This window comes from Pelmatolapia mariae, linkage group LG16_19 (assembly GCF_036321145.2).
Source record: "Pelmatolapia mariae isolate MD_Pm_ZW linkage group LG16_19, Pm_UMD_F_2, whole genome shotgun sequence".
Lineage (NCBI taxonomy): Eukaryota > Metazoa > Chordata > Actinopteri > Cichliformes > Cichlidae > Pelmatolapia > Pelmatolapia mariae.
The window spans coordinates 12,235,718-12,263,456 of NC_086241.1; the positions used below are offsets into that span (position 1 = coordinate 12,235,718).

The following is a 27,739-nucleotide window of genomic DNA, read 5'->3' on the forward strand; positions in this document are numbered from 1 at the left end:
AACAGCAACTAAAGAGTTATTCAGAATGAAGAGGTGGAACATTTTTGTGTGGCAGAATCAATCATCTGATCTCAGTCCAATAGAGTCAAAGTCCACAGACATCAAACAAGCGAGAGCTGAAGTTGGCAGCAGGGGAGGCCCTGGATAGAGAAGTGTCTGGTGATGTGATGTGTTTTGGAGGCAAGTCATGGTCACATTGCTTTTAATAATACATATCCCGCTGTGTCATTAAACATGAAAGGTGTAGAATCAGCTTCAGAAGCACTGACTAGTCTGTTTGAAAGTAGTCGCTTGAATAATCGTTTGATGAAAATCAGCTTATTTCTTACAAAAATTGAATAGATTAATGAGAATATTTAAAGTTTTTATTTGTTTTTCAACTTTTAGCTCATCCATGTACTTGGCTTTCAAGAGCACTTAACCAGGGACCTGCAGTGTTGCTGAATGAGGTTATACTTCTCCTTTGATTTACTTAAAGGAACTCCCCATGAGTGAAAATGACTACACTGATGTGGTTTTCCCTGTCCACAGAGACCTGTTAAACACACACTTAAATAAGTCAGTGAGGTAATTATAGGTTTAATGTGAAGAGGTATTTAAAAGAAAAGATGTGAAGATTCAGGGGCAGCGGTACTTGTGCCATGGGAAAACAAATGAACTGTCGCTCATTGATAAGAACGTTTTCAGTGCATCCCTTCCACTCTCTGTTTCTCTCTCTTTGCCATGTTCCCAGTGATGGAAGACTCCCAAGTCTACAGTTAAATCTCGCCAACTGTCTGCCCGTGCGTTGTTAGGATGAATTTACTCCCCCCTTTATTCCATTTCAATTTATATGATACCTAAGGACCCTCAGTGCTCTTCACTACCTCTGATAAGATAGTGAAATTAGAAACAGATATAATAACATTTGCTGAGTTCTACTTCAATTCGTTAACTGATCATTTTGTAATCTGATTTGTCAGAAAGACATTAAGAAAGTAGCAGTAAAAACACAGATGAAGAGATAATCCCAGGCCAGAAAGCTCAACCATGGGACTTTTCTGTAGGCTACGTAGCCCTGCTGCCTGCTAAAATACACTTCCATACAACTGAACCGCATTCTCACTCAGGTTTGCAAGACGAACAACACTGACATAGGCAGGCATGCAAGATAATCCATTTCATCCAAGAGGCTTGAGTTTGACTTGTGAAGCCATTATTTTTTTCTTAGTTTGTTTTCTGTTTTTGAGTTTCTTTTTAAGTCCCTAATAATGAAGCTCATATTTGAAGTGAAGTGAACTCTTGTTATGCACCTTGACAGGCTTGAGGCCCATGTACAAAAGTTCACAATGCTATATCCAACAAGACAAACATCAATGGTATAAAAGTATTTTTATTATTGTTATTTTTTTTTTTAAAGAGATCAGACATGCTCAGGGTGGTATGGCCTTAAGTTTAGGGGTGGCATAGAGGTGTTAGCACATAGAGTAGCGTTTAGCACTATTGCTTGCAAAGAAGGCCCTGGTTTTGAATCCAGGCTTTAGCCTTTCTCTGTGGAATCTGCATGTTCTCGCTGTGCCTGCATGAGTTCTTTCTGGGTACTTCAGCTTCCTCCACAGTCCAAAGACATACATGTTCGGTTATTTGATGGTTCTAAAAGTGTGTCTTTCTCTGTGTGTTAATCTGTGACCTGTCCAGAGTGTTCCTCACCATTCTCCAATCGAATCCAATCCAACTTTATTTATGGAGCACTTTAAAACAACATGGCTGACCAAAGTGCTTTCCAGTAGAAAGCAGAGATAAAGGTTAAAAACCATACATTAAACAGACAGACAAAGTTAAATAACAATAAAATACATAATGAAAAAAAGATATAAATAAATCAGTAAATGTTAAATATTAAAACATGAGGAAAATAAACATTAAAATATACAATAAATAAAATAAAATTAACAAAAATAAAAAAGATTAAGAACGACCAAAAGCTGACTAAAACTGACTACAAGCTGACTGTGGTACTACTCCTAAAAAGCCTTGGAAAAAAGCTGCATTTTTAAAAGTGATTTGAACATTTCAAGTGTCTCTCTAAGATAGCTTGGACAGGATCCATGCCTACCATGAACCTGAATAAAACAAGTGGTTAAGAAAGTAAATAGTTTTGATTTTCTGATCATGACCATTCCACCACCAAAAAAATGTTATTTGTCACATGGGGGGGAAAAAAAACCTCTGGCTTTTTCCATTGCAAAATAGGAAATAGGATCAATATGTTTTGATTTGTAAAAGAGCCTTACTGGACCACCACTAAGTACACAACACCCCCTGCCCATGTGCCTTATAACCATGCTGCAGTGTTTGCTGTGAAACATGAACCATTTTTGGTGAGTAACAACAATTTGCTGGGAAGCTACTTGGTTATATTTAGACAAGTAGCTTGGCTATAGGAAGATATTTAGTTTGTGTAAGGTCCTTTCTCTGAGTGGTGAGTTCCGTCTCATATAATATATTGGTGACCTGAAAACAAGCAACAGTAAAAAGAGGATGTGTTGATTACAAATACCAAGTCCAAGAATTATTGGGAATGTAGGGTTTAGATGTATGGTAACATATTTTTTATTACTAAGTGATATTAATGTTTAAAACCATGTACTGATATAGACACGAAAAATAAAAATATGTCCAAAGAATTATTCATTATCATTGAACTGCACTACTCTATGATATTGCATTATTATGATTTAACGGTGCATCACTGGCATTGATTCTGGCTTTGCTTGTTCTCTTTTTAAATATCTTTGGTTTTGTTGTCAGGGAAAATGTTTTAATGTAAAATTGAATTGAGCAAAGAGACACATCAGAAATAAACATAACACCCTGAAGCAACAGGATGAGAGAAGGGGTGGGGGAGATAGGGAGAGGGAGATAAGGAGAGACAGGGAAAGACGTGACATGTGATAAGGAAGGAACCATGCACCACACCAGGTGGAGGTGTGAGGAGGTGGTGGATATAAAGATAGAGACATACGGCGGTGAGGTGTTGGAAAGAGGAAGGAATATAAAGGAGGTAGACACTGCTGTCACCATGTGTTAGTGCGAGATAATTGGTTGTTGCCAACAGCCATCCTCCAATCATCTTTGTTGTCAAAGCTAGTGTGTGTTTGTGTGTGTGTGTACTACTGGGTGTACTGTGTAACAGACTGACGACATGGTGGAGGAATCTCCTTTTTCAACAAGTCTTCAGTGAAGAGCCTGGGGGAAGAACCTTTTTGTTCCCTTTGACTTCAGTGCTCATGCCTGTGTGTACATGCAGTGATGTATGTGTGTGTGTGTGTGTGTGTGTGTGCGCGCGCGCGCACTTGTAAATTTGTAATAGGAGCACGTGAGGTGCAGAGATGTACTGCGTTCTCACCCTGTGTTGAGTCTGCAGGGTCAGACTCTTGGTTAACATCTCTGATTCGACACACTGCACCCATCAGTGTAGCGCAGCTCTTGACATTAACATGCACCTACGCAGTTCACACTTTAACATTAGGCCGTAGAGCTCTGGATCACACTATCCTCGTCTCTTAAGTCTTGTTCATCTCTGTCAGATGTCGACTGTATATTAGGTCTGCTTTTTTGTTGAATGGATGGATATGTCACTGTCTCTTATGTCTCACATTTTTTCTGGACCAGTTAAAGATTTAGTGGAAGTAGCTTTAGAAATAGAGAGACTACAGGGACACTGCTACTTGGGTTTGGAATTGCCAAATTATAGAGTGTATATAGGGCTGGGTAATAAAACAATAAATGTAATTATTACAAATATTTGAATCTATAAAAAAGAAATGATACAGGTTAGTTTTTGGTTTTTTTTTTAGATTTGCAGGAAATGCAGGACTCAGACACAAAAAGTGAACTTAATGTGGCAGCTTTATTGCTGGAAAAAATATCCAAAACATAAGCACAAAAAACTAACTAAACTTGAAAACTAGGAAAAGAACACTGAGAAGCTTGAACTACAACTCAAGGAAACTAGAAACATAGAACTAACTCTAAAACCAGGAACACAGAGAGACTTACAGACATAAGGAGGTATGACGCAACATTGACAGAAAGGAACACCGGGCTAAAATACACTGAGGGATAACGAGGGAATGAGAAACTGGAGGAAGCTGAGATTAATTAGACATAACAGGACAACAGGAAGCAAAACTAGACCCACTGACATAGGACATGGGACTGTCAAATCAAAACAGGAAACAACATGTACATCAACCCAGGAACACAAGACACCACACAAAGAACACAAGGGAGGCACAGAGACAAAACCTAAAGGCTGGGAAATAACAGCAGTGCTAAAGAATAACTAAGGAATACAAAATACAAAAGAGAAAACTATGAAAACTCCACAAAAACCCAGAATAAACAAAACTGATGTTCTACAGTATGTTTATCAAACTCATTTCCACACTTAGGAATAAAAATAAAACCTTTCTGATTTTATTTATTTTGTCATATGTATTGATATCATCTGATAAAAAATTAAATATTGTGATAAGATGTTTAATCTGACAAATCAATCCACCTACACAAGCCTGTCAGAATGTATCAATATTATCAGAACTGACTAAAACCACTTTTTTCTTTGTTCTGGAATCGTTCTATAGTAATCAATGATCAATTTTAAACGAGGTGTAATTGAATAATTATGTTGTTTTTTTGTTTGTTTTTTAATTAAACTTTTTGTTTTTGACAGTTATGGGTTTTGGAGTAGAGTTGATCAATTTAAACAGCATTTTCCTTTGCTTGGATTTGTCATGTTGAGATTTATGGATTTTGAATTTGTAGAGACCAGGGTTTATCAATATAGACTTTCCAAAATCTCCTACAATATCCTCAAGCCTGATGCTGACATGGAGAAAACAGCTTTCTTATAGTATTAGTATTCAGTGCACAAAATTCACGCATCCTAGATTTAATTTTTTTTCATCTTCTTAATGGGCTATTTTTCTTTGGAGTGAAAGAGAATCAAACTATGACAAAGCTAGCTTATGTTTCCCTGTTGTTATTCAAAATGCTCCAGCGCTCATATTTTTCCTTAATAAATGAGGGTTTGCCTTTTGATGGGGAGAGTTAATAAGTAATTAGTGCTCACTTGCTCAATTATTCATTATTTATGCACATCCAGCCACTCATTTAGTGAATGTTCAGAGTTGCAGGGCCTGATCTCAGCTTGTATTGTGTGGTAAACATCACTAATGAGTAATTTTATTGTTCTTACAAGTGAAAAATGTCAATCCCTTCTAAATAATGATTCTTTTGCAAATCATGTGATTCGCACTCTACTCGCTGTGGATTGGGTTTCTTCTGGCAATGATTATATCGTTTAAGTTCTTTATATCTGTGACTCTGATTGACACATTTAGTAGTCTTAACAACCATCAACATGCCTTAGCAACCATCCGTCACTCAAGGCCCCCTGTTGCCACAGTAACAGGGGTCTAGAGAGGGGAGGGGACCAATTCAAAGGACACATCCATGACAACATATTATCCCTAGCAACCTCACCTGCACCTTTTTCTGTCCTCATAGCTGATTTGGCTCTCTTAATCTTTCGGAAGGGTTGAACATGGGTCTGTTAATGTTAAAGGCCTTCAAAAATTCATTTGAGAACACAAACGTTTAAACTTTTAAGGTTTGAACGACTGAATCAGCTGGTGATATGAAGGTATCTACTTGAATGCTTCAGATGACTGGACTAACAGTGTTGTCAACCACATTTTTTAGGCATAATTCCAGACCTGAAAGCCTTGGAAGCTGAATTCTGCATTTTATTGCAAGTAGAAATTACAAGGCGGCGTGCTAAATGCAAACGGTGATTGAAGATTTAAATAGTCAGTCTTGTTTGTGATATTTAACATATGGATCTGTGGTTTACTTCTCACCAAAATACTGTTTCCTGTAAACTGTGACAAAAAAATGTGTGTTCCCAGAAAGTTGATTCTGTTCATATCGGATGTAGCATTTTCAGTGGGAACAACATTTCATCATTTATTGATGTAACTTCTTCAGTCTCAGCTGACTGTAGGTTGGAGAAACTTTACCAAGATTACTGAGCATGCATCAAGGTATCTTGTATGTTGTATTTTGCCGTTGTGTCCTGTTGATTTTTTTTTTCTTACATGACTTACATTTAAGTTAAAGTAGGTACTGCACAGTTAAGGGCAGGAATGACCCAAATCGTTTCTGATTGGTGTTACGTATCCACTATCCACTTAAACAGAGTAAATCTAAAACACATGTGTCTGAGTGCAGCTGAGAGTTTATGAATAAACAAGTGACATAACTGTAATTACTTACATGATTCACTTATGTGATTTAATTTAATTTAATATCTGTCCTGCTAATCATCTGTTGTGTTTTCATATTTGTGCGGGTCGGGACGTTGGGGACACCTGGACATAGTGATGCCCTTTCCAAACAAACAGAATAGCTAGACGGTGTAGGGTATTGTTCTTAGGGGTGTTTTGCTTCAGTAGTGGGTCTGACAATTTTTCAAGGACAGAATGAAATTGTCATTGCAAGTATAAAGCTGTTCTGTCTCTTTCTGCAAGCAGTTATTGTCCTTTGATGCATGTTGACCTCTCCATGTCTTTGTAAAAAATAAAGAAGACAGTTAATCTTGAAAACTCAGTCTACTGAGACTTATATTCCACAACTTGAGAAGTCTTGTTATTTGGGACAAACGTATGGGCTCAAATTGTGGTCATAAATATTTTGTACTTGTAAATCAGGATTTGTATGTGTAAAAAGAATTTGTGTGTGTGTAAAAAAGATTTGTATGTGTAAAAAAAATTTGTGTGTGTGTAAAAAAGATTTGTATGTGTAAAAAGAATTTGTGTGTGTGTAAAAAAGATTTGTATGTGTAAAAAGAATTTGAGTGAGCGTAAAAAAGATTTGTATGTGTAAAAAGAATTTGAGTGAGCGTAAAAAAGATTTGTATCTGTAAAAAGAATTTGAGTGTGCGTAAAAAAGATTTGTATGTGTAAAAAGAATTTGAGTGAGCGTAAAAAAGATTTGTATGTGTAAAAAGAATTTGAGTGTGCGTAAAAAAGATTTGTGTGTGGACTGGCTGCTGAGCTCTGTGGGGTTTTGCGGCAGCTCTACCTGTACTTGATGCACCTGCTCCTTGTCGTTTCTATCTCTGACTTTATGTCCTCTAAAATAGTTTCTGTTTTTTTTATCTTCAAATGTTCAACAAAAACATGTATCGCTAATTCATAACGAAGAAAGCTTTGTAACTAGTGAAGACTGTCATTTACACAAACCCAAACCCATCTGTTCTCTGATTGGATTGTTAAATTTGTGATTGACATGACATTGGCCAATCAGATGAAAGGAAGAAAAATAGGGTCAAAATCCGTACTTGTAACTTGAAACTTGAGTGCAGAGTTTCACACGTATTCCACACATAAATCTTTTTTACACACACACAAATTCTTTTTACACATACAAATCCTGATTTACAAGTACAAAATATTTATGGCCACAATTTGAGCCCATACAAACGGGACAAGTTAAATTTGTAGATCAATTCTTAGGATTACTAGACCATAAATGTCTGTGCCAAATTTAATAAGAATGTAAGTGTATCATTAAAAATATTCAGAAACAAGGTGTGATGTTCAGAGTTCAGCAACTTGCAATTAGAAAAAACCTGACTTATATTTGCCCAAGAAGTCGAGTCAAGAGTTAGTCTCTGGGCTTGGCTGCTGTGTTTTTGATGTCTTCTTGGAAGCACCCATTCTAATCTGTGATTACACCATCAACCTCAAACACACACACAGAGAACAAACATCTACTTACGTGTCAGACTGACCTAACTTCCATAACAAGGTTCATCAAAGTGAGCCAAATCTCTGGCGAGTTTTCAGGAGAGTAGTGAACCATATCCCAGCCTGAAGGTGGTGATTCAGGTCAGGAGCATGACCGAAGCGTGCTCATTATTTTAACATTCACAGGTTTGTGCATAGTAAACTAAGCCCCAAGGTTCAGATTGTAAAACACAGAAAAAATTGAGGGAAAACTACCTGAATTGAAGCACGCAGAGTATTGAAAGGGCTTTTTTGGATCACACTAACACAATATTTGTTTTCCATTCACGCTGCTCACCTGATCTGACTCACTTTGTCTGCTTCGCCAAAATGAAATTAGGGTTGAAAGGTTACCTTTCTGACACAGGACTTGAGATCCATCGCTCATACCTGGCGTACAAGAGGCTTCTATTTAAAATATCTTCACGATGCAGTACTCTACTGGAGTAATTTAGATTATTTATTATACTTGATGATTGATTTGACTTGTTTTTACAGCTTGTTGCTCACACTGTTGAAATGTCAGCCTTTTCTGTATTGTAATAAATCTCGTTATTGTATAAGTTTATCCAGTCATGCGCTATATCTAAGTAGTGTAACTCAAAGAAAAAATCTTCAAATACAACACTGCCTACTTCATGTCAAATCAGTTGCTGTTTTGACTGCTTTTACAGCAACTGCACAAAAGGTAATAAAGTTAAAATGTATAAAAAAAAGGATGGAGACAGCTGTTAGCCACATGCTAACCAGATGGCATGTCATGTTCTACATATATTATTTTATCATTCAGGGAGCTGTGGGACTTCCATGATGTGAAAGCTTAAACTGAGCTTTGGTGTCATTTTTGAATGGAGCTTTGCAAATTATTGTTATCACAAGTGTTGTTCTTATATCTACACAATAGGATAGACAATCATATTCATTTGTCAATAACTCATAGACTAATTATACTTATTCTCCTCTTCTCTTCTGTTTTTTACCTCCCCTCTGCCTTCCTTAACATGTGGATCAACCCTCTGGATACTTGATCAGGTAAGACGCCATCATTTTCACAACTCCACTGTCACTGAAGCGCTTGCATATTTAAGCGTGCTGTGCATGTATGTGTTTTTTAGAGGGCTACTTTTTCTCTCACAGCTCAGATGGAAATGAGCCTTATGAATATGCATGCAGTCCTCGAGCTTTCTGAACTAAAGCCTGCTGTCGAGTCTCCTTCCCATCTTTCGCTCTGTTCCTCTCTCTCTGTCATCGCTTCTACTCAGTCATTCACTCAGTCAGAAACGCTCAATGCAGAACCCTGGCATTCAGGCGTGAAAGTAGATCATTGACGATATTCACAAAGAATATTCAATGTGAAGATGAAAGTTTGTGTGACATTGTACAAAAGTCTGAGGAGAGATTAAAGATAACAGTGTGTTTGTAAGAGTGCGTGTGTGCTAAAACAATTATAATTCTTTTTGACAGGCTGTCTCAGCTCTGGGAGAATCGTAGCATTTATTCTGTCTTACTTCACAGATTTTAAAACGTCCTCTGTTATGTAACATGGATACGTATCGCGACATCAGGTCAGAGACATAAAGCACTATGCTCACATGTTGCTCCTTCTAATAAACTATGAAATAAATTAATTATAAATATTAAAAAATGCAACTTTTGATCAATTAAATTTATGTTTGTGAAATGATCTCTGAGAAAAGAGATTCTGGATAAGCAGAGGAGAAACACCCCTGTGTAGCTGAAGCAGTGCAATGAAGTATCTTAAGTTTATTAATTTGTATGCATTGTGTCTGGCATTGTTTTTTTCCCTTGCAATCATTGCAGTATATTTACTTTCCACACATAAATTAGTGGGGGTTTTTATCTCAGATTTTTCTGACATATAGCAAATCCTCTAGCAGCGCAATTGTGTTTTATTTCTATCTACTTTCTCTTTAAATGGTAAATGGTAAATGGCCTGTATTTGTATAGCGCTTCACTAGTCCCTAAGGACCCCAAAGCGCTTTACACATCCAGTCATCCACCCATTCACACACACATTCACGCACTGGTGATGGTAAGCTACAAGCTATATATATTTTAATTTTGATTTTTACAGTACTGTGCAAAAGTTCTGAGCCACAACTTTCTTTATACTTTACTTTCAGGGAGACAGACTTTATTATATTTAAATATATATATCATTTATTTTTTTAAGAGGTTGTGAGCAGTAGATCCTCAACAGTACTGAAGCAGTCTTGACAGAGAACAGAATGAAGAAGAGCTCTGAATACCTTTTAAGAAGCCTGGAGAACTGAACACTTAAATTACAACAAAGCTTGTCTAAGTGAGTTCAGGCTGCATTGAAGAATAATGATGTTCATACCAAATATTGACTTTCAAGCTCATCATAATTGTACAAACTCTGTTTTTTGGCATTTATACTGTATTTACATGTATGTTTGTACACATTTCAATAAATCACTACACATATTTCCCATTTCCATTGCAAAATATAAAGAAATGCAGGTGGCTTTTTCACAGAACTGTATACATTATAAATATATCAGATTGTTATGGAATCCAAGACGTTTGTGCTTGCAATATTTGTCTAAGGTTTTGCGATAACTGGTAAATTTATCCTATTTTTCTGTGACAACAAACATTTTCTGGTGATAATGACTTCATTTATTTATTGCAAGAAACACAAAAAGTTGTTATTTTTCCATCAATCAGAAGTGCCATCCCAGCAGGGTGCAACTACAGTGAAGCCAGCGGGAGCTTGGCTCTTCTTAGTAAACACAAGCTCCTAGATTATGATATTGGCACTATACCATTCTTCCCATGCGTTTCTGCGATTCTTTTTCTTTATCATTGCAGATCATACATAAAAATTATCCCATTGTCGATTAATATTCATAAAGATATAGGCATGCACGCTATTCTTGGCAAACTTGATTTGTCTTGTCACCTTTATGAAACAGTAACGTGTGAAACGTAGCACGAAGGAAAAAACGAACTACAGTAGTTAAATTGTGTCTTGCTGTCTTTGTCCTGATTAACAAAGAAATATCCTACTGCTACCACCATTAGTGAGATAAACAGTCTGTTTCTCTGTGCTTTCCACACCTTTGTGGTGCAAGACGCTCAGAAGGCAGCAGTTGGTACTCTTATCTGTTTTCGTTCATATTTATGTTTTTAGGAATGCTCATCAATAAAATTAAAATTAAACCAATTATATGTTAATAGTTTTAGATCATGAAAATGTCAAAAAAAAAAAAAACCTTGAGTGTCCCTTGTCAACTGTTGCTCCCAGTTTAAAGTAAAACCTTTACTTAAAAAGTATTCATTACTGAGCAGTGCATCACCCTGTGCTTCAATCAAGGTCTAACATGGCCAGAAATTGGATTGTGTCTTCTTGTTAGAGTCACTGTTAAAGTTAACCGTGTTGTCAGTTCTGTCATATGCACAGGACATATACATGGCCTGTACATGCCCCACCCCCAAGGCACAATATGCAAACAAAACACAAATTAAAAATAAATAAAAAGGGTTATTTTTTTGTTTTTGTTTTTAAATACTTATGGTGGGAGCCTAAAAAACATTGATCAATCAAGCACTCAGATATATATGTTTTACATGGTGATAATGTAAGAGAGAGACAGGCAGGCAGCCGGATGGACAGAGAAATAATTTTCTGATCGAACCTCCTCATTTAGAAAAGACTAGCTCGACTGAAGCGCCATGGGTGAGTGCACTTTAGCGATCCTGATAAACTGTTAACTTCATCAGTAACCAGAAAAGTCCAAGTTGCCTTCACGACATAATTCTCCTCTGATCCTGAAAAAAGTTATAGTTTCCTGTTAGCGTGAGCACTTCACTTTTTAAATGTATGTTATTGCACAAAATAAGCAAAGAACTCCAAGGTTTTATGGGCTCTGGTCCCATCCTATGTATATAGAATCCCTAATAGAGTGAAGAATGCACACAGTCCCAATGCCAGCATGTCTGACCTCAGCACAGCAACACGCACATGAATTATGCTGATTGCTGAGCTCCTCATTCATGCTGCTTCAGTGACCCAGTAATTTCAATAAAGTAAACACACTTGGGAAGTGGCTTTTCCCATATGGTAATAATGGGGCATGAGTATTCATGCATGTGCATGTATGGGAGTGTTTACTTGTTTTTCTCATGTTGTGGGGACATCTGTTTACTAAGTCACATTGTGAGGACTCATTTCCCTTTTCGGATGCAAAAGCAACTCACCTTAAGATAACTTTGAAAATTTCACCTGGTTTAATGTTAGGGTAAGTTGTTATGGCTGTACAGACATCTACTAGGGAAATATCCATTATATTTTAAAAAAGCATTTTCACAGAGGATTAAACTTGTTTCATTTGTGACACAAAAGCTTCCTCAGATTAAGAAGTGGAAGGGAGTAAAAACCCGAGGATAATCCAAAGCAGGGTTGAAGAATGGCACCTGAGCTTTGTGATGTGCTGCGAGTGAAGAAAGAGAGGAGACATGTAGAGAGAAGAATGAGGGAGTGATGGGGAGGTGAAGACAAGGTTAAGATGAATGAACTCATGGTAGCTGCTGGCTAGACTGGTGTGCGACTGTGTGTGTGTATCAGTGGGTTTAAGTTTATGTACAGCGAGTGGTATTGTGTTTCTTCTCTTCCTGCTTCTCAGAAACTGGCAGTTTGTGTGTGTGTGTGTGTGTCTGCACTTAACCTGAGGTGTGTGTTGTACCATGAATTATAGATGGAAATTGAATCAATAGTGCACTGGATTACTGACAGACAGCCTCTATGTGTGTGTGTGTGTGTGTGTGTGTGTGTGTGTGTGTGTGTGTGTGTGTGTGCACGTGTGTGTATATGCACTGATGTTAGCACGAGACTGGTTGTATATGGGTGCAAATTTGCTGCTTCACATTTTATGTATATAAATAAATAATTTCTTGCGTTTTCTCATCTTCAGATATTCTCCTGCACCAGCACTGTGATTTTGTAACTGTGTGTGGGCGTGGTCGTGTGTTTTCATTTAAAAAAAAGTCGGTTTCTGCCAATTACCTCAGCTTAACATGTGTGCAGTCTCCCCTTTTTTGGGCTGGATTGTGTGTTTGTGTTGTGCTTGAGTGTGTGCTCCAATAAAACAGCACCGTATGATCGAACGCCGCTCTCACAGCAGAGTGGAAAAAGACCTCTGCAGATTTACTATGCTATTACCACACACACACTCATATATATATATATATATATATATATATATATATATATATATATATATATATATATATATATATATATATATATATACACACACATACACACAGGCTGTGCAGGAGAAAAGTTGTAATGGCCCACTGCCCCTCCAAGGACGGGTGAGCGAGCGAGGAGCGAGCAGGGTAATCACAGTTAAAGAGAGAGAGAGAGTGTGTGTGTGTGTGTGTGTGTGTGTGTGTGTGTGTGTGTGTGTGTGTGTGTGTCTGTAGGGAGGTGAATAAACGTACTACAGGGGACACAGGAATGGCTTGGTGCTGGAAAAAATGGATGGGGATATGAACCGAGTGGAACATCCTGTCCCATCTACCATTCTTCACATACTTGCACTCACACATGGAGCGGTTCGGTGTGGTTATGTTAGTGTTCTTGAGCAGTGGAGTAGACAGATGAGTGAATCCAGGATACGGAATGTGTTCCAGTACTCCAAACATGGCCGTTTAGTTGCTTTAATTCCATATTTCCCTCAAAGCTCACTTAACCTGAAGCTTCTCCACGTACCCAGTATGCAGATGTTGCCACTGAAGCGAAACCTCTAAAATTGAGTCTCAGTTCACAGCAGGCAGTATAGACATTACTGTAAGACCGATGCTTTTTTTTAAAAAAGTTTTTACATATTAGTCTCTCCTTTTTTTTGGATAGGTCAACAGTATTGATGCTCTTCCCCTTCATAGTGCCATTACTTTGAGCAGAGTACTTGTGATAGAAAAATAACTTCTTTTATGAAGCAGTATTGCCCCTTAAGTCAAAATCTGGCATGAGGTTGCTTCTGAAGTCTGAAAATCTGTTAAATCTAGTAATAAGGTTGATAAATTAGGAACAGTGAAGTCAACTGCAGTGTGATGACCGCTGCTCTCCATGAGATGAATGTCAAGACTGAGTAGCTGCAGTTTTGCCAGCTGTATCTGGTGACCCTTGAGGCCATTTGAGTACAGTGCACTCAGATTTCCATATTTAAGAAATCACTTTGAAATGCTTTGAGCTTTGTGACATGGTGCATTTTCCCACTGGAAACTGGATATAAGTACATTGTGGTTATAAAGGGATGGATATGGTCAGCAACAATACTCAGGTAGCTTATGTCTGTGATGCTTAAATAATTTTCACTTGGTACAAAATTAGTATACTCTTACATCACCAGCACCAACCAACCAGTAATATAAGGCAAGTTAAAGCCATGCTTTCATGTTGTTTTGCCTACCATCCACATTTTCTCTGTAAACCGTAAAGATGGTTATGTTTCTGAAATACTCAGACTCCTATTCTTATTAACAAACAGTTGAAAGGTATTTGGTTAAACCCTTAGCAGCGGATCAGGTATATCATACACGTCCAAAAGAATCTTTCATAATACACAAGACTTTTATAAACAACAAAATGAAATGCAGAGTAAGAACCATGACTGTGCTACATGATCTGAAAATTAGAGAGTATTAAAGCTCATGTTGTAGATGTCAGTCCCTAAAAGAGCCTGACTCTGTTGTTTTGGAGTATTCTGCTTTAAAGTGCATGTTCTGTGGGTGTATTGTTTTTGTTTTTTGGGTTTTGTTTTTTTTTTGTTTCAGCTTGCCTTTTGTTTTGTGCACATATTGAAAAAAATATCTACATATTGTTTCACTTGCGAAAACAGCATGAAAAGAAGCTGTAGTGATGTGTATCACGCTTTTGTAGCAGTTAACATATTGGGTCTATTTTTGTGTGGGTGCGGAGAGTTTCTGTCTTCTGCTGAGCTACTCATTGGTGGATTACAGTACATTTCATACCACCAGAGAACATTTTTCATCGTACTTTCACTTTTATTTATGGCACTGTAGTTGCATTGGCAACTTTAAATCAATATGTGTCACATAAAATTGTACAGTGCCACTCACAAAGGACTTAGTGTCTGCCAAAGTTTCAACATGGCCATAAACTGAAAAAAATAAAAAATAAATGTAACTTTAATCGAGACATTCATGACAACATATTGGGCTGCCATAGGTTCACAGCTGCAACCCAGCATGTTCCAGGCCATTAGTTTTCTCATAGAAAAACTCAATTTGGATCTAATACTGTCAGTGCACCACGCCAGGGAAATCACTGCTGTTAATGGCAATACAGGATGTGATTTACCGTGACTTCCCATATGTGCTGTCCCACCCACATACATGTAAGCTGTGTACACAATAATTCCTCTTCTTTGGTGACAAAGAAGAAGGGAAGAATGTGCCTAACACAGTTTACTTTCAGCATAGTGGAAAATAATTCTGGATTCTTAAAAAATAACCTTTTAAGTTATGTTACTGGGGACTTGAGCCTCAAAAAAGGCAATGTAAGGGGTCGTAAGAGCTCAGCCACAGATGGTGATAACAAAGTGCAGCAGTAAAGCGGAACTCCTCATTGTCATCTAACATTCAGGAGTGCTTGGCTTGACAAATCTTCTAAACTGCCTCAACATCTACAATACCAGCTGGAAGCCAAGTTTAAGAACAGACAGTGAGTGGTATATTTGCCCAGTAGAGCAAGAGCTGCCGTTGAGTGACAGCTGGTCAAAAGATTAATCCAGTTTTCTGCCAAGTGACACTGGGGCACACTCACTGACAATACACCTTTAACTGCCTTTTGAGAGGGCTCTTTTTACATCGGTCACACAGCAAAAGCAACAAGTCAGCAGCTTCAGGATCCATTCAGCCACAGCGCTGCTGTTTTGTCACGCATTTTTACAGCACTCGGAGCCTAGTACACAATCAGAGTACTTAAAAATGGAAAATGGAAAACTTTAAATTTGGAAGTTAAACTTATCTGTGATGTACAAAGGTTTCTGTTGGCAACAAAGTTAAGTTATTCAAACAATTCTTCTAATACATTCGATTGTAGTTGATATGTAGAATTTTGGAAGCATGAGGTGGACACTAGAGCTTGAGTAATGTTTGTCTCAGCAGTGTATATAACCTGCAACTGTTCACTATAAGTTTGAAGAACAGCATATTCATTTGTTTCCCTGCAGAAGGTTCGTCTGTCATGAGTTCTTTGTCCCTATTTCCTCTGAGGAGTAACACCAACTATGAAAAACAGCTGTACATTAAGTGACAAACATAAAGAATAATGATAGATGAATTATATAGTAATCTGTGCATTATAACAAGACATCTTTGAGCCAGGAGTGCTGTGATGTGCCACCATTTCAAAGGACATTAGTCACAACAGTCACCGATCACCAAATGATTTCCCTAGTATATCCTCAACCTCAACAACCACCACTGTTTACCATTATATAACGTTTATTTATTTGAGACTCAGTGTTTGCCATCATTCACAGCAAATAAATGAATAGATTTACATGAATAAGTGAATATTAGTGTTTTGTTATTATTTGTTGTTTCAGTCTGTCAGAGTCAAGTGCATTTCTTCTGCCTGTGGAATCTGTGTGCATTCTTATGAATGTAACAGCTGGTTCACACATGTGTGTCTGTGTGCGTGTTTAGCGGAAGCATTCAGCTCTTTAGTGCAGGTCAATGAAAACCCACAAGTGAGAAAAACCTTTCAGAACGAAGGCCAGGCGTTCCTGATGAAGCTTTCAACCTGCCAAACTCATAAAGCAAGCTTTATTTCAATCAATAGATCTTGATTATAAATCCTTTTCACAAAACACAATTCACAGCAGCAGATGTTTGTTGTGAAGAACAATGTTGGACTGATTTTTAAAAGTGAATGTTAAACACCATTGTCAGCATTGTGAGATTGGGGCTCTCATGGGTGACATTATTAACTCTTTCCAATTGCGGTGCAACATCAGCAGCTGTTTATGCTGCCATGTTGAATGCAGCGTACGCCCTAATGCTGTAGTATTAGCTCATCTATGTGAGGAAGAACCTTCAGTAGACCTTAAATATGTAGATCAGCTGTAGTTAGCTTGACATTTAACCAAATGTATATCAAAGAAAATAAAACAAAAATCTACTTATAAATTGTTTTTGGAAAATTAGTCTTCAAATTTGCCCAAAACTTAAAGAGCTGGCTGGTCTCACTAAATGAATTTAAGCCATTTTAAATAACTTTAAATGATGCTGTTACTTCAGGATGCTGATGTTTTGCCTAAACATTATTAACCTTGTGTCCGGTACAAAGGTAATAATAAGTTTGGTTGTTTTTGTATTAGATTTTCATAGATTATATTTTAGTGTACTTAGTTTGTGTATTTATTTCTATGTGAAGATTATATCCATTTCACTCATGTAAAATCTTAGTTGTGTCACTTAGCTGGCAAGGATAAGAGCAGCTAATGGTGCAACTTATTGCTCGAGCAGGTGAATCTGCTTGCTATTGGCTCATGTATAATAAGGTCAGGTTGGCTGCTGATTGCTGATAACCTCACATCAGTGTGTCACATAGTGTGCCATTAATACTGTGTGTGAATGTGTATGTAGTTGTGTGTATATGGGTCACTGAAGTGACATGCAGTTGTGCATCATTTCTGTTTAAATAATCTGTTAATTTCATGGTTTTATCGTTTCTATAAAACCTCTAAAGTTTAAATAGATTTTGTTTTAAGGGCATTGAAATAATATATTGTATGTAAACCTAAAATATCAGGTAGTACCACTCTCCATTTGAATGAATGGCATTTAAATAATAAGAAATTAAGCATCATTTTCCCAGCAACTGCCAATCTCTGGCAACCACTCTAAACTGGTTGGGGAATATTAATTTTTCCCTTATGACAGGTGGTTGCCAGATGGTCATGGATCAAACTGTGTGACAGGGACCATTGTCATGACACATGGTTAGAGGTCATGTGTCTACACAATCTCAGTAGATACCAATAATTTTATCACTGTGAATATAATTGTCAAGTAATATTTATTACTTTATTATGAGGGGGAAAAGTAATAATAGTGAAAAGAATATTTTGTCACGGGCGGATGAAAATGTTTGTGCCTCTCTCTTAAATACTGATAAAAGTAGCAGAATTCAGCTCATATGTAGGCTGCTACACTTTCTATGTCAGGTGGTATAACCAATGTAAAACTGGGAAAATGTTATTTTATTCACAAATTACATATGTGTGCTTGTTCTGACAAACACACAAGTTAATAGAGGTGTCCAAATAAAAAGCGTTTAAATTAAAGAGTAGGTGACTTAAATGGATGATTACTGCACTAACTGTAACTATACTAACTGCACATTTCATTGAAGTACATTGTGCCTTGTGAAAACTGTCTCTGATTATCATTCATAATGCAAAGCTTTAAAACAATAAGCTGAAACAATAAGGTGGACAACACGCAACTCTCAACCCAGTAACCATATGTATCTGTTTAGTGTGTGTGTGTGTGTGCGTGCATTTGTCTCACAGTAGCCCCGCTGAATGGTGCAGTCACTCACATGTTGGACAAGTCGCCTGTGTATACCTTATGGCTAAAGGAGACACACACACACATACACAAGCACACACTCAGAGATGTGACAGATGGGCGTCCCAGCAGTGACTTGTGCATTTATTGTATGTCTCCAAGGAAAATCAAACACACACACGAAAGTATTCCGAACACTTTCTTACCCTTTTGCTGCAGTGATTATACCATTTGTGAATCACTATAATGGTCAGAAGGAGTGGTGTGTATGTCTGTCTCTGTGTGTGTACATGTGTGTTTTTACTGATGAGAATATTGCGCTGCTGAAAGGACACAAAAAACTCCCTCTGCTTCCCCACTGAGATCCAAGAGTCCTGGCTTGGTTTTGCCCACTCACACAGTTCTGATCCTTTCACACATGTAATGAGAGCTCAGGATAGATTAGTTTCCTTTCTCACAATGGTGGGAGGACTGCAGGAAAGCACCGCTGAGCTTGAAAGTAATCAAAAGAAAAGTGTGAGAGTGCTGTCACTTACCTTACAGCAACCTTCAGTGATGGTTTAAAACTTTGCTGCCTCAGTTTTATCATTAATTCATGAAAAAATGGAGAAAAAAATGTTATCTCGAGATACAGCCTGACAGACAACACACGAGCCACCGGAGTTAAATTCAACACAAAACTGTAGATAAGTTTTAGCTTTCATTTAATCCCTACCATACTCTCGCTTGACGTTAATCTTGTAGGTGAAGCAGTTTTCCCGGATGGCCATGATGTAAAAAATTGTAATTAATTCTAAAAACTTTGTGTTGTGCATGTAGAATGCAATTTTCTGCCGGGGAGATTTTACATCCCCTGATCTGCTACTACAAATATTCAAGAGTAGGACAGCTTAAAATATATATATATCTTCTACAAAAATGAAGCTGGAACTAGCTTATCTAAAGGGTTTTATTTGTAAATGAAAAAGGGTTTATTTTGTTTAATTTATGCATAGGAAATACAAATTAAATGTTAGATTTATTGCAATGCAATAAAAGTAGCTATATACAAAGGTATAATTGTAAAACTGCATTTCTAAATACTTTGTAGCCATTCAAATAATGTCTAAATTATGAGGGTAGGGGTACCTCGTAGCAAAGCAAAGTTTTGTGTTGAGCTGCAAGGGATGAATTACAGCTCAATTAGAAGCAATTAGAGGGAACAGAGTGACTCAGGGACCTTTTTCATATGTGCTGGAATGTTTATACAGTAAATTTAACATGTTAAAGGGTTTTTATAGTGCTGCAGAGACACTTAGAAAAGCACTAATAACGTTATAGTCAAACAAGTGGGGTAATGGGTGGAATGAAAGCAGCAGAGAAACATTAGGGTGGAAGGAACGTTCAAAGTAAAAAGAAATATTTAAGTCCTCTAAATGTAATGTTCCTGGAATTTTAGGTTTAGTTTTGTACATAAATGTTCAGGTTTTAGTGTGGAGCAGAGTAATGTTTTCATTTAGCAACTTGAAAGCTGAAAGCATCTAGTTAACCCTAGCACTGGTGTATGCCAAATTACCTACTGAATAGCTAGCCACAGTGTGTGTTGAAGAGTGTTGAAGTTAAATGTTTCCAGCTGAATTAATAAATGATAAATTAAACTTCTTGCACTCCCAATTTTTTAGATTTTTCTACATTTTATTTCAGTTATTTGGCCTTTTAGACAGTGTGCCTAAATTTTAGATTGTTTTCAGTGTTTCAATAATTCTGTTTTTATTGTTTTATATTAGTTATTTTTTATATTTCTTGCTTTGAAATGTGTTCTATATTAAATTTCACTTGACTTTCAGTGGCAGATTATGTATCTTGTGTAATGAAAACATTTACCTTACATCTTTCTTAACAGAGAATACAGTTTTTACTTGCAAGCTCAGCTTCTAGTCCAGGTTAAAGCTCACAGGAGGACAGCAGTATTATTAGTGGCAACATCTGGTTCAGCTGGGTTGTGTTTATTGCACTTAAACACAAAAACTTCTGCTTAAACGCTCACTAACAGAGTTTTTACGGGGGATTGCTTTAAAACGGAATTAGATTAAGTCATACACTCTATGAGACAACTACCCTTTACACCAGCAGGAGCTGCTCAACCATGGAAACCAATGCCATGAAGGCCCCAGTGCATAATTTTTGTACTGATGTTAATGTGGAGGTTTGGATCTCTGCAATTATTGAGTCAGCAGAGTGTTAGCAACTTTAACACATTACATGGCTCAGCATTCTGTAACTTTACATGGTTTGCTACTTTGTGGCTTAGTTGCTGTGGCTCCTAAAAACTTTTACTTTGCAACAATACCACTCACCAGCTCTTTGAAATGGCCCATTCTTTCACGAATGTTTGTAAAGGCAGACTGCATGGTACTTGAATTTATACACCTGGCACAATGAGATTGAAAACATCTGAAGTGAAAGATTAAGAAGTGTACACATTTGTACACACAATACCCAGTCTGTCACAGGGCTAGCAGAGAGGCAGACAGCCACTCCCACTCACATCCACACCAATTCAGAATCACCACTTAATCTCACACTTGGGAAGTGGGAAGCAACTAAAATACACACAAACAGTACCTAGAGAAAACCCGCACAGGCAGAACATGCAAACTATGAATCTCCCTGTCATGATGTCCAGACCTAGAACTGTCTGGTTCTGCACCACCCTGTCACTACTAATATATCACAGTGATACATATCAGTTTATTACCAAAAACAACTGCAAAGCAAAGACTGTTCCTCCAAAGATGATTGATAAAGTGGCTTTGTTCTTGTGGCATGTATTGCAGTCTCAGATGATCGCCAAGCAGAGAGAGCGTAGCCATCGCCCTCCTCCCAGCACTGAGCAGCAAACACAGCAATTCCCTGATGAAGCCATGCGGCAGCTTCTACCACCCAGTCTGTTGGCCCAGGGGCAGGCAAATAAAGATTGAAGAGAGGGGGGGAGGGAGGGTTGAGGGAAAGAGAGAAAGGTGAAAATAATCAGAGGAGGAAGGATAAGAAGCATAGAGGGAGAGCAGAAAATGAGAGTTGTAGGGGCACAGGTGAGAAGAAACAAGTGAGTCTTCCAAAGGGAAATGAAGACTAAGAAATTCGTGTGATGTAGCTGTTCTTCCTCCAGTACTGTCTTTCTATTGCCAGATTACAATGTCTCACATCTCCACCACCATCTTTGCCATCTGCAACTATTTAAGCGAAACTCCCAGTGTTGGGGGAGTCTTCTCAAAATGAATTGCAGCCTCGCTGAAGTACGTCTCCTTGAAACTATGTACACAGTTTATACAACTAATCTAAATGGCGAATATTTCTTGGAAATGTAAGGCCACTCAGATTACATTTTTTAATAACATGAAGATGAATTGTTGATGTAATGCTGGAAGCTACACTTTTACAGCGTATCATTAAAATAATGACAAAGTAGTTTATTAAATTTTGTTGCCTGACAAAAAATCTTCCACTAAAATATCAGGTCATGTCGTTTTAGTTAAGAGAAAGTGTTTTAGCTGCATCCTTCAGTCGACCACCTCTTACTTACAGAATAGATTCCTCTTTTAATGAATCCAGCTGTGTACCAGCTGTCTACGCAGGTTGTCTATTTTTTTGTGTTTTACACGTGCAGCTGTTGTATTGTGTGCTTTATTGTGCGCTGGGCTCTGAGCACTTCCAAAACATGGGCAACCTACTGCTACTGTGCCTGAACACATCCTGTGCAGACACAGATGGAGCACCAGGAGCTGCGCTTTGTGGCAGCAGGTTAGGAAAAGCTCTTTCCTGTTTTAACCTGACATGAATGCCCTCGCGCATAAATGGGAATCCCTGTGCGTATGTATTATTTTGGTTTGAAAGAAGAAGAATATCCTTTAAACTATGAATGTCTCATTTTACAACATGGTCCACACAACACCTCATTTTGATCTTAAGTGGGCCGGACCAGTGAAACTCCTCTGCCTTTCAGTGGAAACAGTTCAACTACACATTTAATCCCCAAGATGTCTAAATATAAGTAAAAATGTGCAATTTCAACAATACATCTCAATTTGTTTACACGATAAACAAATGCCTCTGTAGTAAATGAAAGAAATGTGTGAAATTGCAGAAAAGTTTCTGGTAGCTCATTGCACAGACTGAGCTGTAATTATAAAACAGAAATTTTCTGATAATTCACAGAAAATTCTGTTCTTTTTACTGTGGACCCATTATAAAAAACAGACATTTTGATCGCTGATAGTCATTTAACTGTTTGTCCTTTACGTGATTATTTTGGTATGGTATAAATTGTCATGGGGGAGGTCTTTATCAGCAGGAAAAAACTGTAAAACTTATTAAAATGCATTTAAATGTGCAAACTTTATGCCCTCTTTCACTTTTTCTAAAGCGGTCCAGTGGAGGTAATGATTGCCGGGCCAATTCTGGTCCCTGGGTGTTATGTTTCACACCTCTGTTTTAAACAGACCTGACCTCAGTCCACACCTTTCTGCCCAACATCTGTGCCGGCAGGTCTGGCACTAAGGAGAGGAGGAGAATATGTTTAGTGGAAGGTCTTCTTTGACCAAGTGTTGTTTTGTATAGTAGTGAAACACAAGCTGTATTAAATGTGTTACAGTAGAAGAGAGAAGCAGTAGTAATAGTTAAAGCAGCATTAGTATTTTATTTTCCTTTCTAGTTGTTTGCGTGTGTCTGTGTTTCCTCTTATTGCGTCATCACTGATCTCAAAACAGTCAGGCAGGGGAGCCTCAGGCTGTTCTCTTCAGTGCTCTGTCTGGGGAGAATCTATCTATATGTGAGTGTATAAAAAGTCAGTCTGTGTGCGTGTGTTTGTGTTATTGTAAACAGCTTCTCTGTGAAGAAAATAAGTTTTCACTCTCATGCATTGTCTCTTCTGTTACACAGTGCTGTTTGTTTACCTGGATCTTCTTTAAGATAAACTCCCTTTCAGGACCGCTTGCCTTCAAGAACATGTTCGGTTTATTAAGTGTCTGCTGAACGCTGCAGTGTTTGTTTATGTGTGTGTGGTGTTAGAGAAAGTAAATATAGGTGTACTGCGATGATGCATATCTATGTATCACTGGTTCTAGATCTAGACTATATTAGCCTTTCCCCCTTACTTGCTGTTGCTATTGCTGTCAAGATTTCCCCTATAGCATGCCACGTAGGCAGGTTAAATAACTTCTCCAACAATGGCTCACCTTCAACCCACAGTTATTTGCTAAAGGGTCACACACAGTCAGAGAAAATTCATCACTTTTTGAGCACACAAGCTGGTTGTGAGAGAAAAAAGCGTGTTGTGCGATCAGTTGCGAGTGGTTGCTGGAGATTGCTAAAAGTCGCTCTGAAACAAATAACTAAAACCCCATTGACCTAGAGACTGGTCAGCGAACCCTTGCCAACAGCTGGTCACTGAGCTAGGGAAAAGTATTCCATGACCAGTTGCTGAGTGGTTTCTGAGGCTACTGGAAATCGCTAGTGTGAAATCGGTAGCAAAGAGGCCTATGGCCTATTTTTGCCTTCAAAGTAAAAGTTGTGCCTTTTGAAATGTGACGGTTGCAGCAGTAAGGTACAACTTTTACCTAGAAGTCAAAGTTTCTGGTTTGTGTTACACCTTTTCAAGTTTCAAAATAAAATAGTGAGTGCAGACAAGTTGTGACTTTAATGCAAACTATGAATGAGCGTGGCAATTACTAAAGCAATTGCAAGGAGGTTGTGCTGCAGCACCCTCTTTGCAACTAATTACACCTAGCATCAACCAGCAATCTCCAGCAACCACTAGCAACAGGTCAGGGGAATACATTATTTTTCTCACTTGCCAGATGCTTGCTAATCTGTCTCAAGGCCTGTGCGACTGAGGACTTATAATTAGCTGGTTAAGGGGTATTGTCTCTATGAAAATGTCTTCATTCTATTGTCTACAGACATGATATTATGCTAGAGCATACTAGAAAACTGTCATAATATCTCACCAGATGATGATCCTTTCAATAGGCAGCATTATGTAACACCAAATAAAGAAACAGCATTGTAATTGTGTTACAGTGTAGAGATAGTTTTTCCTACTGTGATAAGAATGATATGGAAAAATGTCAGATCCCATTGTCGCTATCATATTGTATATGGGTTTGCTCAACAGAGTGGCTTACATTTCCAAGTACAAAAAGAAGTAATTAAGAGAACAGCTAATATTTGGCAAGAGCATCCAGAGCGCATCTTGTGTTTATGCCCCCACACCTCTCATGTCAACATAGGTTCAATGTGGCAGAGAAAACTGGGTATGGAGTTAAGCTAATCCTCTCTTAGGCATAAGGGGTGCAAGTTAAGGTAAAGGGAAGAATATGTTAACAGGGGAAAAAAAGACTGCTACGTTATATTAGCACTCTAAACAGAAGTCTTTATTATTGTAAGTTAGAAATAGCATGTTACAGTATTTACAACTAGCTATTCAGATATGCCAGTGCTGTGTTATCATGCAGGTCCCACCATTACTGGAGCTTTTGGGCTGATGCGTATACTGAATTTTTATTTATTCATGTTTATTCTTAACTGGGAGAATTTCAAACTCAATACTTTTTCAATACACCACAGGAAGACAAATATAAATTATTTTTAAATAAAGTTTAGAAAAATACAAATAATAACATCAACAACAACACTCACCTAAAGCAAGTAATAGTAATAATAATAATAATAATAATAGCATTACTATAAAGTATATATTTATCTCGTGCTTCTGGTGACTTGCACCATACTCTTTTCCTTCTCTGACGTCTCATTGGACACAAATAATCAAGCTATCCTGGTAAACTAAGACTGTTTTAAAATTACAGACAGGCAGGACCGATAACGTTAGCTGAATGACTCCCACATTAACTTTATCCTTTCATTATTAGTCACAGCCACTCGCCACTACTATAATCATAACCTAACAAGAGGCTAATGTGGCTGTTGGGGTGCTCCCAAAAGACATGGCTGACTCAAACATGTCCACATTTATGATATAACTGTTAAAAACATTAATGTTCTCGAAACAGGAGCTTTACTGACCTTACAAATCATCTGTTATAACTGCTAGTGAGGGGAGGGCTGCGTACCTGCCTGAATTCAATGTGAACAATATCAATACTGTTTTTATTATGAATTACTGTCTTCATTTTTCTGACAACCCAAATATATATTTACATCAGAGTCATATTGAAAAGGCAGAATTGATGAGGTAATTGTTCATGAACTTTCCAGCAATTTATTGTACGAGCTAGTCAGTAACTTACAATTAAAACGCCATCTGCTTAGCTGTGATTCATGTTCTGTTACATGTGCTGCAGACAGAGCAGCACATATAGCAGAATGTATACCCCAAGGATTTCATACAGTATCCATCCATCCATCCATTAACTTCCAATTTAGGGCTGCACAGTCTGCAGGTCTGAAACCTATATCCGCTGTCATAGGGCAAGAGTTATGGTCTTGTGTACCTGTGATAGACCTATGCATACTGGGTATCTGCCTAGCAAATCATCATTTTAAATGATTTCAAAAGCACACTAGTTAAATGCAGTTTTAACACAAATTGAGTTCAGTGTGACGTTTTAATCATTTTACTCAAGTTTGCTTCATGTATCTGATGTGTGGAGGATAAATGGTGGAGGGTGCGTTTGTCCTGGACATTTGATAAGTGAGACACCACGGACTTGATTTTGATGAAACTCAGGGGAGTCATGCTTCATGCCGTTCTGGCATTTTGAAAATTACTATGTTTGGCCCAAGGTGGGAGCAGCAATTACCTCGCAAACATTTTAATAACCCATCATATCTCACATACTGCTGGGGGGGAATAAAATGAACCTTCAAGCACATATCCAATTCTCAATTTCTACAAATTTGTCTCCAGGGCCTGTAGTTTGTAATATATTTGATTTGCCAGTGTTTTAAGTTGGTTTATAGCATGTTTACCTCCAGGTTTTTTTTTTTAAACTTCATTTACTCATCGCTGCAGGGGTCACCACCTTGTTTGTGATTAGCAAACAGACCTGAAGCCCATTTATTCCGGACATGACACAAAGGGAAAGTCTGTTGCATCTTAACAGAATTTAATAAAAAAGCATTACCCTGTAATCTGTCAACCCCAAGGTTTGGCAAGTGTAGTTATCTCCTAACATTTCAGCACAGTTGCACTCATTTTAAACAGAAATGCTTTTAGTCTTCTGTAGAGATGTAAAAAAGCTCTTAAAGCTGCTCTGTGTAAGATGTTTATGTCAAAAGAACACCTGCCGTCTAACCTTTTATATTAATAACTCCTGCTGTACTGGAGAGCATTCTTCATATTGAAATATAAGAGAAAAATGCAAATCATTTCAAAACACCAGCAACCAAGTGCTCTAATCTAATCCTTTCAGCTTCTGTTTTGACCCCTTCATCATGTAGGTTATGATTTCAGAGTGTATATTACAGAATTTATCTTCTAAGATTTATTGGAAGGGTTTTTAAAAACCTGAAGAGATACAAAAATGTAGTATTAAACATGAAAAAGCACCCCAATAGCACATGCCATCCACCCCTTTCAATAATGCTTTTTATTGATGCTCTTCTAAAACGTTATAAATTTCTTCTGATATTAAGTGCTTCTGTGTGTATGCTTCACAGAATATCCCAGCGCTACCTTGCGGCAAAGCCCTCTATTCTTATGAGGGCAAGGAACCGGGCGACCTCCAGTTTTCCAAAGGTGACATCATCATCCTGCGACGCAAGGTGGATGACAACTGGTACCACGGCGAGCTCAATGGTTGTCATGGTTTCTTGCCTGCTAGTTACATCCAGCTGCTGCGTCCCCTGAGCCAAACTCCACCCCAGGGCAAAGCGTTGTACGACTTTGAGGTCAAAGACAAGGACCAGGATAAAGACTGTCTGGCCTTCAGCAAGGTAGCACACACTCATATTATACACATGCTCCCTTGAGAACCCTGTTTTTATAAAAAAATATCCGACACAGAATAACATTTCTTTAAAAAAGGCTGCATGCTTAAATCAGTGAAAAGATCCGAAGGACTGATGTGTTCAGAATTTACAACAGCATAAATACTGTAGCAGAAGAAAACACTTATCTGTAGTGTTAAACCAGGCTGGTTCTTTGTAGGGCACTAATAATTTATTAGCTCAGACCCTGCTCTTCAGATTGGTTCACAGAATGTAAACTGGAACATCTTCAAACAGAGAAACAAGTGCAAGCTCTCCTCAGTGGAGTCCACAGATAACAAAATAGTCTGCTGTCTCTGATAAGATCAGTGCTGTTCATGAAA

At 37.8% G+C, this 27,739-nt stretch overlaps 1 protein-coding gene across 2 annotated transcripts in view; it reads left to right on the forward strand.

The window, feature by feature from the left end:
- LOC134645360 (E3 ubiquitin-protein ligase SH3RF3-like) overlaps positions 1–27,739 on the forward strand; it is a 107,583-nt gene that overhangs the window by 39,286 nt on the left and 40,558 nt on the right. For both annotated transcript variants that reach the window (XM_063498772.1, XM_063498773.1), the window contains exon 2: positions 27,087–27,362. In XM_063498772.1, the coding sequence (XP_063354842.1) occupies positions 27,087–27,362 (276 nt within the window). The remainder of the gene's footprint in view (positions 1–27,086; positions 27,363–27,739) is intronic.